The sequence below is a fragment of the Myotis brandtii genome, unplaced genomic scaffold (genome assembly GCF_000412655.1).
Source record: "Myotis brandtii unplaced genomic scaffold, ASM41265v1 scaffold303, whole genome shotgun sequence".
Lineage (NCBI taxonomy): Eukaryota > Metazoa > Chordata > Mammalia > Chiroptera > Vespertilionidae > Myotis > Myotis brandtii.
The window spans coordinates 1,418,723-1,434,174 of record NW_005361573.1 but is presented as its reverse complement, the minus strand read 5'-3'; the positions used below and the strand labels follow the sequence as shown (position 1 = coordinate 1,434,174).

The window sequence follows — 15,452 nt, the reverse complement described above, 5'->3', positions numbered from 1 at the left end:
GAATCCATGTTTGTGGAACTGGATGTGAACTATTTTAACTATTTGGCTGCTGTTGGCATAGCACCTTGTCCATGAAGTGCCATGGCTCAATGGCTGCTATAGCCAGCAGCTGCCATCTGTTAGGCACCTACTATGTGCCAGGTGCTTTGTGATGCCCAATTAAAAGTTACCTGTGGGCACGAATGAATGGAAAGAGAGATGTCAGAAACCAGGATTTGAACCCAAGTCCATCTGACTCTAAACCTCACCCTTTCACCCACTGGACCTCTCACACATTGATCCACTCCCTCCATAAGGGTGGGGACTATGTCCTGGTATTGAACACTCTCTGCTCAGGACTGTAAATAGAATGCCTGGCACAAAGCAGAAACTAAATGAACAAACAAATAAAAACACACACAATCGGTTGGTTAACACTGAATGGAAAACCGACATTATTAAAAGAGGAGACTCAAACTGGGGGACAGCAAGGTGAGCAGGAAAATGACGATAAATAAATTCCTGAGGGCTCAGGCTATAGGAGCGCCTGAATAGTCGTTCAGCACCCTGACTGCGGACAGCTCCCCTCCCAGCCACAGGCTCCTAGGGGCCTCTTCCCAGAAGAAAGGGACTTGGAGACAAACTGGGAGGAAATTGGGAGTGTCCACAGGGTTTGAGATGAAATAAGAGTGGCTGCCTTTGAGAAGATGGATTAGCATCCCTTAATGTGTTCTTCAGATCAAGTCCCAGGGACAGAGATGTTGTTGGCTATAAAATCAATCAACACTGCAGACACCCTCAGGGGAGGGGGGTTCCAAGGATTCCCTCACATTGATCAGAGAGACCTGGCCACTCCTGCCTCAGGCACAGAGAGAGGAGTGACCAGAATCTGGGACACAGCCAAGGTGAGCTGAAAGAGCTCCTCCACCAACCTGCCTGGGACTCCACCATGCTGGCCACTGTGGTGGGCTTCAGTGTAGTTTACGGTATACGTTTAACCAGATGGGATGACACATGGAAGGGACCCAAGATGATTAGAAGGAATATAAGATCGTCATGCAGACCTGGGCATATGCCTGGGTGTCTAGAAGGGACGATGCATCCTGAGCAGCTGGAGGTCAGCACAAGGACACTGCTCCCTAGAGGGGACCATGGAATGGGCAGAATGGATTAGAATTCCTTCACTGCTTGAGCCCTCATTGTTGTCTGTGTCATGCCCTGTTGAAAACCTTTCTTGGCTGCAAACAAGTGAAGAAGGTCAATGGAACAGCCAGCCTAAGATTGTCACCCTGATTGGGGTAAGCAATGGACAATGACCAGCCAGAATGGAACAAGGAGCTGCCCCCTGAGAAAGCCCATAAAAGCCCATACTCTCTAGCCCTGCTAACAATGACCCATGGTCTGGCCCCTGCCAACATCGTCAGCCCCTTTTCTTGACACTTGGCCTCCTTTATGCGGAAGCTACACTAAGCTAGCCATGCGACATCACAGCTCCAGGTCTTTGCACAAGCAGTGCCCAATGTGTGCACTCCTGACGCCTCCAAATTACCCCGCCAGGCTCCACTCAATCATCGCCTGCTCAGAGGTGTCTTCCCTGGTGCCCCACTCTCGCCCCTACTGAAAATATCTAAAGTTTTAGGGGTGCTCCCTGGGGCATCCTAAAGCCACCCCTCTGTGGAAATGGCTTAAGTGTTTCTCCCCCAGTGAGGCTGTGTTCTGTTCATCCCTGTATCTGTGGCACCTAGGCCAGGGACTGCTGCAAAGTAGGTACTTGGCTAAAGTTGAACAAAGTTTATAATAATTTTAAATTAACATCAGGAATGGCACATCCTGTAGAGAACTTCACCAGACACTGCTGGTCCTCAGAGAGCTCCCATTCAAGCGTGGAAAATGTTCAACACCACTGACCACCAGGGAAATGCAAATTGAAACCACAATGAGATGTCACCGCCTGGCTGAGTGGTGATGGCCTCAGCTGCCTCTGCTGTGAAATGGGGATAATCCCCATTTATCTTTTGAGGATGGTTTCAGGTCAAGGGTCTGTAACCTTTTCACACGGTGCCAGAAACACTGTAGTGAGACTGCGCGAGTGGTAAAAGGCACGTGCTTTGTTTCAGGAACACAAAGCATGCAGTGGGTAACCACCACATGAGAGCACTTCACTGGGAAACAGTCTTGGTGTGAAACACCAATGGTTAGGCGCCCCACATCAGGCACACAGGGGACCTCACCAAGGCCCACTGTATACCCGACAGCGCATTCCCTCTGCTTCCCTCTAGTGCCCGACGACAATATTGACCTTTTCTAGCTGTCAAACTTGTCTTCTCCAATCCTGAGGTCTTCACTGCTTTACACACACAGGCTGACAGTTTGCCCACCCGAGCACATGTTCATGCATAATTCATGGCCTATCATGTTGCCTGGGAAATGAATATTTATCAGCTTCCTCATAAGAGGCAGGATGCTGTTTCCTTTTGTTGCTACCAAAAATTCGATGCTGCCGCAAATGAGATTTGTGAGCAAATGAAAAAAGAATAAGAAGCGGCAAAAACTTCCCACCAAGTCCATTCCACTTGTAATTTTCCATTTTCCCAGGCCTCCAGCGGGTGCGTGGAGGTGGTTTCGGTTTGGCTGAGACAGGGAACTGCTGAGTCGTTCGGAATAGAAACTCTTCCATATGCTACACCCACTGCCACCGCACAAGACTCCCCACACCGCACATCCGTGCTGTTTTCAACTGCAGAGGAGCCCAAGACCTTTCAATGGCTCCATTCCAGATGCCCTGAACAGAGATCAAGTTGGGGGGACCTAGGACAGAGAACCCCAAATGAAGACGGATACACAGTGGTTAGTGGCTTCCACAATGGGCAGCTGCCCAGAGAGGGAACAGCCCTGCACCGCACGAGCTGGGACTGATGTCCCCTCCCCACGGTGAGTTGGGAAGGCCACATGAAAGGCACTGCCTTGTCTCCACAAGGTGGCCTGTGCCCTGGGCCCGCCTGCTGAGAAGAGCCAGGAGAGGACCTAATGATTGTGACTCTGTTTACTCTTCCAGCCCAGTGACGCACTGATTGATGATCCCAAGTGCACGTGGGCACACCCACCTGGAGGTGAAGGTTCAATATGGCTGTAAAAATACAGTCTGTGTGGCTTGGTTGTCATCTCTCTGGCCTTGAAAGATGCTGATGATGCTGATAACAGGAGCTCATACAAATCAAGCCCTTAGCATGCAGCAAGCTCTGTGTCAAGCACTTCAACTATACAGTTCCATGTAGCCCTCAAAACACCCACTGAGGTAGGCATTGTTGTTATACCCCATTTACAGGTGAAGAAAACTGAGGCAGAAACAGGAAGGAACTTGCTTATGTTCACACAGCCCCAGCTGAGACTCAAGTGCAGGTCTGTGTGATTCTGGAGCCCATGCTGTCTCCACTGGCCTCACTGGAATCAAGAAAGTTGGGCTCAAGGACAAAACCCACGAATGCCTGGCTGTGTGGCCCCAGGGGAGTCAATTCGTCTCTTCATTTGTAAAAGGGCCATTGTCGCTCCTATACTGCATGGCTGTTGCAAGGATGCAATGGGATTTTGCAAACTCTAAAGAGCTCTGTGGTCATCAATCAGCTGGTGGCCACTCTCAATAGAAAATTATTGGGGGTGTGGCATTAGGGGTGAAGCTGAGGTTTCAGCCCTAGGAGTTTACAGTAGCATTGGAGAAAGGAGACACAGGGGCAGAAATAGGGGGTCAGGTATGTATATTCATTCACTCATTCCTTCGTTCAACAGAGAATTGATGGAACGCTTGATATGAGCCAGAAAACACACAGGGGGACCTATTAACTTTGAATAAGGAGAAGTGCTGTACAAACATTAAAACAAGGTGATGTGATGGAGAGTAACAGCTGAGCCAGGATCGGAACAGCAAGCTGACACTGGCCATGCAAAGACAGCGGAAAGAGAGCTCCAGGCAGAGGAAGCAGCTGGTGCAAAGGCCCTGAGGCGCACAGTTCGCTATAATTCTATAAGATGGGGCTCTAGCGTGAAATGCTTCTCAAACTTTTATGACAACGAAGCCCCCTTTACATAGACCATCTCAGGGTGCTGGTGTGAGAGAACTCCCTCGGGAAAGATGGCTTTTCATCTTGTTGGGGGCCCTTGCCGCTGGGACATGCTCTCCTCCTGGCTAATTCTTTGCCTGCATTTCCTCACACAGGGTTTCGGAAGTGATTCTGAATCACTGGGATGGGTAGTATCCTAAGGGGCATGGTGGGGGGTACAGTCTAGGGGTCTGGGCCACATCTCACACCACCCTCATCTTTGCCCCCAAGGCTCGGCTCTCAGATCCCAGTTGGTCGAGATGGCCCCTTCTCTTCCCCTACGGAACAGAAATACCCAGGGCCTCCACCACCCCGGCACCCATCTCCACATACCTTCCTCTCGTCGACTCCCTCAGTGGCCAACGTGAGCTTCTTCATGAGCAGGGGGTCCAGCACCTGGAATCGCCGGCGGAACTGCGTGAGCCCCATGTGGTCAGCATAACCTGGGGGAGAGGGGAGCGGGCAGGAGAAGAAGTGGTATCTAGGTGAGAAACCCAGCCCAGGGCCCTGCTCCTAATGTGCTATGTGGACTCGTTAGGGGGCCTCAGTTTCCCCATTTGCTAACTTCAGAGATTGGGTTCAGTCCACATTTCCTGAATGTCTCTGCAGAACACAAACCCTATAAAACGCTCCACTGCAAGTTTGAAAAGGCTGGGCTCTCATCTGCCTCTTGGGACGTCCCGATGTGAGTCAGCATCGCTGTCAGAGGCTCGGAGAACCTCTGCATGGAAGATGCCGGGTTAGCTTTGCTGCACCCAGAGGTTTTTCCAAACCTGCTCGACCATGGAAAATCTTTTTCTTTTTGTCTAATAACTATTATCAGCCACAGACTGCACGAAGAAATGCTGAATGGGATAGTACCTAAGAGTTGCTGTGAATCCAACATGTAGGATGCACACAGCTGCACCCACCCTTCTGCGTGGACACAGGAGGGGCTCTGGAGGCTCCCAGGAAGGTGGCATGAGAGCTGGACTTTGGAGGAGCCATAAGAGTTTGTCAGAGGATTTGCTGTGGAAGGGGCGTCTAGGCAGAGGGAGTGGAGCGGAGAAACCTAACATGGTTCCATAGTCAGAGCAACAGCCAGCATTTACTGAGCACCTCCGTGTGCAAGACACAAGGATAGCAACTCCCCTGTGTGACAGACACTCTGGGCCTACATTCCTATGTCTGTTTTACACATGTGGAAACTGAGGCCCAGAGAGTTAAGTCACTCGGCCAAAGCCACACGGATGGTAACTCTCCCAGCTGGGGCTCAAATCTGGACAAGGACAATAATTAATCCAGTGGAGAGTAAACAACGATGGGTCAAAGGTGGGCAGGGACTGGGTCCCAAAGGAACTTGAACTCTAATCCCAAACCTTGAGGTTTGGATATAAGGGACATGGTAGAGCCTTAGTGGCCTAAAAAATAAAAACAAACAAACAAACAAAAAAACCCACTAAAACAAACAAAACCACTCTCAAGTAGCCTGATGGGAGGAAGTCTGATGAAATCTCACTACTTTTGAGACTTCGCTCCACAGTAAGCCAAATGCATAAACCATGAGGAAGAGTGACAGTGCCTGCAGGTGGCAAATCCCAGGAGACTTCCTGGAGGAGGAGAGTCTCCAGTCAGGTTCAAAGGATGCTGACTGAACAGAGATGGGGTTGGGGGAGGCTGGGAGGTTTCAAGCCTGCCCTTTGGGTCAGATGATCTGGGTTCACATCCCATTTCTGCCCTCATTAGCCCTTTGACTGGAGACAAATGGCCCCATCTCTCTGAGCGTCAATTTCCTCACCTGTCAGATGAGAATCACATCTATTTTCACAGGGCCCTTATAATGATTAAATCTGGTGATGATTACAGTAAGAGGCTAACATGCATCGAGTGCCTTCCCACATCGGTCTCCTAAGTGTTATTACCTTATTCATTCTGCAGACCCTCCACAGCTGAGATCCGAACTATTACAGGTGAAAGACACAGGAGGCACATCTCGGGACCTGCCGGTGTCACTCACAGTTAAGTCCAGGCCCACGCCCTCCAGAGTCTGAGCTGTGCCCACCAGGACGTAAGACACGTAATGTTTAATGAGCATTTTCTATGCGCCAGCCGCTGTCCTCTGTGAGACTGATGCCAGTTACTATGTGTGACGACAGTGTCTGGCGCATCATAGGTACTCAACAAACAGCATGCCTATGTGTGCATCCGTAGCTGTATGTACATGTTATACTTGCATGAATTCAAAACCATAAATATTTTATATACATATGTAGCTAGAGATGCATGTAAATATTTCCTGTATGGTGTGAGAAAGACAGAAGCAATTTAGAGCAGAAAGAAAAATGGGAAATGAACCAGGTCTGGGAGGCAGACATTGGAAATGTCTACCACAAGGCATCCACCCTCCACTTGGTTGGAAAACTCATCCTGACGGAGTTGGGCGATGCTGAGAATGCAGAGGACAGACACTGCAGTGAGGACATGCGGGCTGGGGAAGGGGACCGCTGACCCGAGCGTGCACACAGGGGCTCTAACAGGCAGTCCAGGGCGCCTGCAGAGGCCCAGCGCTCTCTGCCAGCCAGCCAGGCAGAATCGATCGGTCGCCGCTGTGGCTGTGACCATCTCGCGCTCCTCCCGAGACATTATCTGTCTCCCTCCGCCCGATTGTACAGGCAGGAGGGAGAATCAATGAGACGCCCAGGGGAGTGAGGGCCTCATCTCTGCCTCCTGCTGCTCCCAGCTTCTCCATTAAATGCCTCGGGCCCAGGGTTCCATTATTAACACACTGGGAACAGGTGGGGGCAGCGGCCACAAGCTGGGGTGTCAGTGACCACAGAGACATTAAACAAACGGGGGTCCACCTGGGCTCCTCACCAGCCACAGCTACCCCACCTTCTGCAGAGAGACTTCCTGTGCCTGAGGCATTCCTAAAGGGCAGAGAGGGGCCTCATGTGCTGGCCTCTGGGGTCTGAGAGGCAGAAAAGAAAGGGAAGGATTCAGATCAGACTCAGCTCCTGAGATGAGCCAGTGGTGGAAATTTCGGGTGCGTGCCCACTTTCTAAAACACAGGCCTGGAAGACTTCACTCCCCTGACTGCACCCCTCTGTCCCCCACCACCCATCACTGCCTCAGCTGGACCTGGGAGAACCCAACTTCCACAGACCAGTTCACAGCCTTCCCCGCTGGACCTGCCCCCCTCACAAGTCCCTCACTTGTTTTGAACCCCCTTTCCTGAAATCCCAGGCTGGGCAGTGCCTCCCTGCCTTTGCATATGCTGTTCCGTCTGCCCAAGGTTCCCTCTCCCCCCTACCCCAGGCCCCGGGGTGAGCTGCTTGTTTTGTTTCTAGACTCAACTAAGATGCTCCCTCCTCTAGGAGGTCTCCCCAATCTCACCAATGAGAGCCCAGAGCTTCCTCCTCCAGGCATCCAGGTACCGCCTGCATCCCCGTGTGACACGTGCCCTTGCCACGTCGCATTATTATCACCGGTTTCCACACTGATCTCCCAAACCAGGCTGAGCATCTTAACCAAAGCATCCCTCATTGGGGGACTCTACTCTCGATCCCAAAGTAGAAGCTCCTAACACGTTTGTTGTTGGAAGGAAGATGAGTAAGACACAGCCCTAGCCTTCCAGGAGCACACAACTATTTCAAGAAATAAAAAGGGCTTTGGATTTAAAGAGACCTAGATCCAAATCCAGGCTCTGCCATGTCCCAGCTGTGTGACCTTGAGCACGTCTTTTGACCTCCCTGAGCTTCTGTTTCCTCATCTGTAAAATGGGGGTGCTCATAGCCTCCCCCTCACAGGGCTGCTGGGAAGAGTCAACGGAGAGCTCCTGGCACATCGTTGGTGCTCTTGTCCTGGGGTGCCCCTGGTCGGCGGGCATGTCCCAGGCATCAGAGACAAGGTACTCACTCCCCGGTGGCTCTTACCTGCCCTGTGCAGACGCAGCGCCTCCAGGATGTAGGAGCCCGAAAGCTGGACCCTCAGTGCGGGGATGTCCAAGGGCAGGGGCCCGCCTGCTCCGGGCTTGTCCCCATCAGGCTGCGGCGGGGTCGGAGCTCCCTGCCCACCCCTGCTCTCCACGGTGAGGCTCGGCACCAGGCAGTGGATGAAGTGTAACTGAGACCTTCGGATCACGCTGGACAATGCATCCTAGAACCGGAGGAGAGGGGGTCAGGGCCAGCTGTCCAGGGTGAGACAGACAGGGGTCAGGACATCCCCCAGCAAACACTCAGCCTCGCCTGAGCATCTCCTGGGGCCCTCTGTCCTACACCAAGGACCTCCTACCTACGGCCTGCTTCATACTCATGAAGACCAGGGGGCCTTCATAATAGCCCTTGTTGTAACAGATGGAGAAACTGAGGCATGGAGAGGGCAAGGGAGTGGCCCAGCAGAAGAGGTAGACTAGAACCCAGGGACTGATCTGTGGGCTTTTTCAGTATAAGATGCTATGAGGTTTTTTTCAAAACTTACCCTTCCCGTGCCCCCACCCTCTGGGCTCAGCCTGACCACTGACCAATCAAATTTCCTCATTTGCTACTGGATGAACGTTTCTAGGTAACACAGTTACATCCAGTGCTGCAGCCTGCTGCTTCTCCCAGGGAGAGCCTGGTGGTGAACATGTGGGCCCTGGGGAGGGAGGAAGGCAGGCGGGCCTGGCGTGGTCAGGAGGACAGAGTGGTTCCTGCAAACTGCCTGAAGCCACTCAAGTCAACACCAAGTAGCCGAGGCTTTGACCTCAGACTGGGACCATCACGCCCCAGGAGTGTGACTGTGGCCGAGTTTCCTTGCCGCCCTGAGTGCCGGTGTCCTCCTCTGTGGCACTCAGGGCGATGCCTGCCCTCCAGGCTCACTGGGAGGTTAGAGGTGCTACAGGTAGGTGACCCGACCTGGAGGAGGGGAGGGACGCGTGGCCGTGAGGTCAGGGCACCCACTCACCATCTGCAGCTTGATCTGGGAGCAGGGGGCTCGCCTCTTCACCGCGGCAAAGCTGCTGGCGAAGGTCCTCCTCACGGCGCAGCTCCTCTGCAGGGCCTGCTGGGAGGTGCCCTCCAGGCCGGCCACCGCGCGGCACACGGGCGGCAGCTTGGCCCGGGCCTGGAACAGGTTCCTCAGCTCCTCCCTGGCAGGTCCAAGGGGGAGAGAGAGAGCCTTTAGGGCTTTCAGGGGAGATGGGTCCACTTTGCTTCCTGCTGACCTGCTTCCTGAACCCTCCCCGTGAATCACACGTGCTGGTCACTGTCCTTCTCGGCCAGGTGAGCCTTTGTCTCATGACCAACACCAGCTCCTTCCTCGGGCCCCTCTCCTCCCATTAGAACCTCTCTCCTTTGCTGGGTATCCCTGCTGCTTCCATGCCTGCGGGAATCCTAAGGCTGCACCTTCTCGGAGGGCAGAAGCATCTCTCTGTTTCACACAACAATGAAGGACTCGCAGGCTGAGCGGTCAGTATGTGGATCTGGACCAGTCAATGAAAAGTCCGGCCTGATCCGAGGGGCGGGTAGTGCCTTCCCTGGGCGCTCCTGTGAGGTCCAGGTTCTGAGATTGGTGGGCCAGGGCCAGGGCCCAGGAGGCTCCGCTCCGGTGAGCCTGAGCCGGCCCGCCTGCTTCAGTGGGCAGAAGAGGATTAAGAAGGCTTGGAAGACCCTGCTGCGCCCTGGGATGAGGCTGGGCCTCAGAGAAGCCCCCTGCCTCTCAGGTCCCACCTGCCCCGCCCTCCAATAGAAGCGCAAGGCACCTCCTACCCTACCGCTCCCTGCACGCCCAGGACGCACCCCAGCCCTCAGACCTGTTATCCATCGCCCTCCATGCCTGACTCCACTGTGCAAACTGTTGAGTAAATAAGTCTCAAATGCCCAAAGCTGCTTAAAGTGGTTAAATGCCTGACGGAGCACAAAGACCAACAATGGCTTGAAAACACTCTCGCGTTGAAACAAAAAGCTAGGGAGGGGCTGGAGGGGAGGGGCGGGCCTGGAAGCAGGAGCCCCAGGGCCCTGGGGCATGTGAGCACTTCCCCCTGGTATAGGAAGAGGAAGCCATACCCTTAGTCCTGGTCCCTATACAGGGACTGTCCCATCTGTGGGGCTGGGAGACTTCACCTTTGGCCTTCAGTTTACTCTGTGAGTCACGTGTCCTCTCTGGGCCTCAGCTTCTGATATATAAGGCAAAAGTGCCTGACCAAAACGTGAGTGTCCAAGAACCTCCTGAGAAGCTTGTCAGCAAAGCAAGTCCTGGGACCCTCCCCAGAGAGACTGGGAGGCGCCTGGGAATCAGAATGCCAAGCAAGCCGTCCTGGCGCGTCTGGCGCTCTTGGCTGCAGATCTACACGCGGAGGAAAAGCACTGTTTGCTCTCAGAAATCACCAATGCTTGGCTCTCGAGCGCACAAGACCTCCCAATGGGATTTACTCCTAACATGCCCGATCTTTCACTCCCGTGAGCACGACTTCGCACACGCTGTTCCTTCCTCCAGAATGTTCCTTGCTCACCAGGCCATCTGGCCCACAGAGGTCTGGCTCACCCTTTCCGAACCCCACACCCCTCACCCAGCCTGAGCCACAGGATCCTGGAGCAGGAAGGGAATTTCCATGGCCACAGTGAGACGTGGGTTGAGGGCCTGCTAGGAACCAGGCTACCTAATAAGCCATCAGTCATGTCATTAAAACCTTCCATCAGACATGGCAGCTTGGCATCACACCCACTTCTCAGATTATGAAACTGAGGCCCAGGTCATGCAGCTTGAAAAAGACAAAAGCAGAATTTGAGGATCTGCCTGACTTCAAAGCTGTGCAACATCTACCAAATCTTGTGGTCTTGTCCAACAAACCCTCATTTTATGGTGGAGAAAGCACACACACACACACACACACACACACACACACACACACACACACACACACACACACACACACACACACACACACACACACACACACACACACACACACACACACACACACGCATGCACGCACTTCCAGTAACTCTCTGAACCAAAGGCGGCGACTGCTGCCAGCCCTCGGCCAGCACTTTGAAAATAGCAGCCAGGGAATGCAGTGAGTTTTTTTTTAATGCTACAAAACATTATCACTTCGGTTTTACAACCCCCTCGTTCTAGGATGTCTATAAAAGCTGTTCCAGTCACATCATCTCTCAGATACTTAATGAAAGGCAAAGAGCCGAAATAAGAAGTCACAGCCTTGGACATTTGTTCCACCTGCCCGGAGGCCGGCTCTTCTCCTCGGCTGGGCTCCCTGGCCCTGGGGAGACATTGCACTGCTCCGATTTGAATTACGGCCCTGTCCTTAGAGACGTCCGGGAGCAGCCCTCACTCGCTGGGTTGTTGTGACTGCACAGCCCTGCGGGGGAACGAGCTGCAGCGCCTCCAGTGGCCCTGACCTGGCCCTGGCCGGACTCACCTTTTCGAGTGCTGCAGGACCTGGGGGGCGTCCAGGGCTGAGAGGTTGGGCTTGGCCCTGTGGAGCCAGCCCGTGAGGTCATAGCGCACGGGGTCCTGTCCCCGCTGGTGGGCGATCTCACACTGAAGGGGCTGCTCACAGGGTCGAAGGGCAGAGGTCCCTGAAAACAGACAGCGCATGAGTGTGGGGGCCCATGGGGGACACTGCAATCACTTGGCGTCACCAAGAACACACTCGTTGCATTTTAATGTCTCTAGGCAGCTAGAGCTGACCGTTCTGGGGACCCACATTTCCCCTGCTCTGTGCATTTGTCCGCATTATTTCCCACATGGATTTTATTCCTCCTATTTATAGTCCTGAATCTGGAATACCTGTTTTCCCCAGGCATCATTAGTGCATACAATCTGCATATTTTTTACCAGGCCCATGAATCACCTGGGCTGTTATTAATGTTTTCCTTAACTCGACTCGCATTTTTACAGATAAACCCATTTATAAAGGAACATTATGTTGCAGGTTTGGAGAGCAAACGATATTTATTTTTTAATAGTCATGAAAATAAATACATAATTATTTAAAATGTTGAAAATATTTGTATCTTGAATACCATCATCCAAATAACGGCACAGCCTACTCTTGGGAGATGCTGGCAGACACTTTGTTGGGAGGGTCTGAGTGGGAGAAACAAATGGGCTTGGAGTTGGAGAAGACCTGAGTTCAAATCCCGACTCCACTACTCATGACTGCATGACAGCGGCTGTGCCACTTAAATCTCTGAGCCATGAGGGTTGCCCAGCCCCCTCAGGCCAGCCACCCGCAAACACACCTGCGGCGAGAAACAGCAGACAGCCAGGCAGGTTAACCAGACCCCCGCGTGTCCTGCTTGATTGACTGCTCTCGCTCACTCAGCCAATCAGAAAGCCCTAGAGGCAAAGACTGTTGTTTTGGGGTTTTTTTTAAACAAAATGTCTGAGTCACTGTCTCTCAGTCAGTCCGCAACAAAGGAGTAACAGTCTCTCCCCTGGGAACGAGGGCATCCTGCTGGGGCATCTGGGATGGGCATCTGGGGCCTCACAGGAAAACAAGAGGGGCCCACAGATTAGGCAAACCCCCTCCTGTCCCAGCCACACCCTACAGGACACTTTCTGCTTCTGGCCCTACTTTCTGTCTCTTTTTATCCAAAAGTCAAGATGCAGAAAGCATTCCATCTGAGGAATCATTTCATCTGCTTCAGGACCAGTGGGTTTCCGCACCTTCATCTATCCGGTACCAGGAGTCACTGTCCTCCTCACCATGCCAGCGCTCTGGGTGCTGTGACTACAGAGGCGACCAGCCCAGTGCTGCCTGATGCCCCTGGTGATGGTTGCCATGGAGCAGAGGGGAAGGGAGACGGGCACAGGCAGGTGGGAGTTATTATTTTACACAAGGTGTTCAGGCAGGTCCCTGTGACCCGCAGGAGGTGAGGGAGAGATGCATACTGACGTGTGACGGAAGAATGTTCCCGGCAGAAGAGACAGCCAGCAGAGGACCCTGAGGTGGGGATGTTTAAGGGGCAGCTGAGAGAGCGGTGTGATTGGAACAGAGCGAGAGAGGAGAGGGGAAGGGCAAATGGCAGATTCTTCGGAGGCCCTGCCTTGGTGCAGGCACCAGGGAGTCAGCAGAGAACAGACAGGCCTGTGTCCTGCATCCTGGGGGCTCCCGGGATGTCCGAGGGCATGAGGAGCAAGTACACAGATAACAGCGTCCACAGTCCTGGAAAGGGCCCTGAGGGAAGTGACCAGGGAGCTGTGATGGGACAGCGTGGCTGGGAGGGGACAGCTCAGGCAGCGTCGGGGAGGGCTCTGCGGCGGGGCTTTCTGGGCAGCGAGCTGCAGGGGGAGGATGTACAAACGCTTCTTGGCCCACATGAGCTCATCTGCCCTCACTCCAGTCCCCTGGGAGGCAACTTCCCAGAAGCCACACACATTACAGTGAAGTCATGGAGCGGGATCCAACCCAGGTCTCTGTGGACAGAAGCCTGGGGAGCTTTGAACAGCTCTGCCTCCTGGCTGTTCTACATCTGGGTGTGCCTCCTCCTCCACCCCCACACCCCAAAAGCCCCATGCCTGCCCGGCCCGTGTGGTTGAGTTGTGGAGCATCCACCTATGAACCAGGAGGTGACAGTTCGATTCCTGGTCAGGGCATATATGTAAATATACACCATATATATTTATATATTTTGTAAATTGTATAATTACATATAATTGTATTTCATGACTGTGTTGCTATAAAGACACATAGATACTATTAATAACACACGCGTGAACTGTATTACTTTCCTGTGGCTGCCATAACGAAGTACCAATGCTGAGTGGCCTAAACAACAGAAATACATTTCTCACAGTGCTGGAGCCATCAGATGCTGCTTAAAAATCTTGTCCTGGCCCTGGCTGGTGGGCTCAATGGTTAGAGCACCGGCCCTTGCACATATATGGGTTGTGGGTTTGATTCCTGGTCAAGGGCATGTACCTGGGTTGTGGGTTTGCACCCCATCCCAGGTTGGGGCGCGTGCAGGAGGCAACCGGTCAATGTGTCTCTCACACTGATGTTTCTCTCTCTTCTCTCTCTCTTCCACTCACCTCCCTTCTTCCACTCTCTCTGAAGAAACAATGGAAAAATATCCTCCGGTGAGGATTAGCAAAACAAAAAAATCATGCCCTGATGTGAGAGCGAGAATGCTGCATGAATGTCTGGACAGGGGCCTTGGCTGGTCCCCTTGGGGTAGAGGCTCCTGCAGCCTGAACCCAGTGGATGGCGGCTCTGAGTGTTGCCATATTTCTTTCTCTAACCCTTTCCCAATTTCTCACAAACCACTCCATCAGACACGCACCCCAAAAACGTCATTGGAATTACTCTTGTCTGTCGCCAATGGCCTCCGTGTGGCCTAGCCAGTGGCCAGCCCTCAGCCACCCCTCACCTGACCTCTTAGCAGCTTTGATTTGGTCCGTTCACATTCTCCTGGCTTCCCTCCTGCCTCCCTAGCCACTCTTCCTCAGTCTCCTTTGCTGATCGCTCACCTTATCCCTGGCCCCTTAACATTGGAATGTCCTAGGGCTGAGTCTCTGACCACCTTCTCAGCCAACCCTCATTCCCTTGGTGACCTCAAGAGGAATTATGAGCCGCTCGAGGCCGGTTCACCACAATATAGCACAGTATCCAGCACATAGTAGCTGCTCCATACATTTGCTGGATACACAAATGAATGAGCACATGAATGAATGAAAGCATACACAGGCACACTCAGACCCTGCCCTGTGCAGGCCTTATCAGGGCTTTTTCTGCTGCTGACAAGGACAGATTCCAGCTCCCTTACTCCCTCACTCCCTTACCTTCAGCACCAGCTCCTTTCTTCTCGAAGGCTGCACAGAGACGCTCGAGCACCACGCTGTCACTGGAGCCCTCCACCCGGACCTCCTCGTCCAGGACCCAGAAAAGGCCCTTGGCATCCGCAGCACCTCCTCCAGGTGGTAGGCGGACCTGGCGCGAGATCCATGATACACTGAGGAGCCCTGATCCCCAACAGATGCCAGTCCTGGGCTTCTCTTCCCCCTTCAGGAGTCAGGGGAGCTGAACCCCAGGCATCATTACTCAAACATATGGCCCGGACCTATGCTTCCATTCATTACCACTCACCCCAAAACCACAACACTGTAACAACCTCTCAGCTCCAAGAAGTTCAAATCCCACCTCTATCCTCATTTCCTGTGTGACTTTGGGCAACTCGCTGTACCTCTCTGAGCCTCATTTCCTCTAACACAGTGGTTTTCAACCTTCTGGCCCTTTAAATACAGTTCCTCATGTTGTAACCCAACCATAAAATTATTTTCGTTGCTACTTCATAACTGTAATGTTGCTACTGTTATGAATCGTCATGTAAATATCTGATATGCAGATGGTCTTAGGCGACCCCTGTGAAAGGGTCGTTCGACCGCCAAAGGGGTCGCGAC

General features: G+C 53.0%; 1 protein-coding gene across 1 annotated transcript in view; it reads right to left on the bottom strand.

Moving 5' to 3' along the window:
- The window catches only part of MYO18B (myosin XVIIIB), a 171,154-nt gene that overhangs the window by 113,435 nt on the left and 42,267 nt on the right, over positions 1–15,452 (bottom strand). The window contains exons 16-20 of the mRNA XM_014542478.1: positions 14,835–14,982; positions 11,467–11,626; positions 8,994–9,177; positions 7,985–8,207; positions 4,407–4,516 (exon numbers count right to left, since the gene is read on the bottom strand). Coding sequence (XP_014397964.1) covers positions 4,407–4,516; positions 7,985–8,207; positions 8,994–9,177; positions 11,467–11,626; positions 14,835–14,982 — 825 coding nt within the window. The remainder of the gene's footprint in view (positions 1–4,406; positions 4,517–7,984; positions 8,208–8,993; positions 9,178–11,466; positions 11,627–14,834; positions 14,983–15,452) is intronic.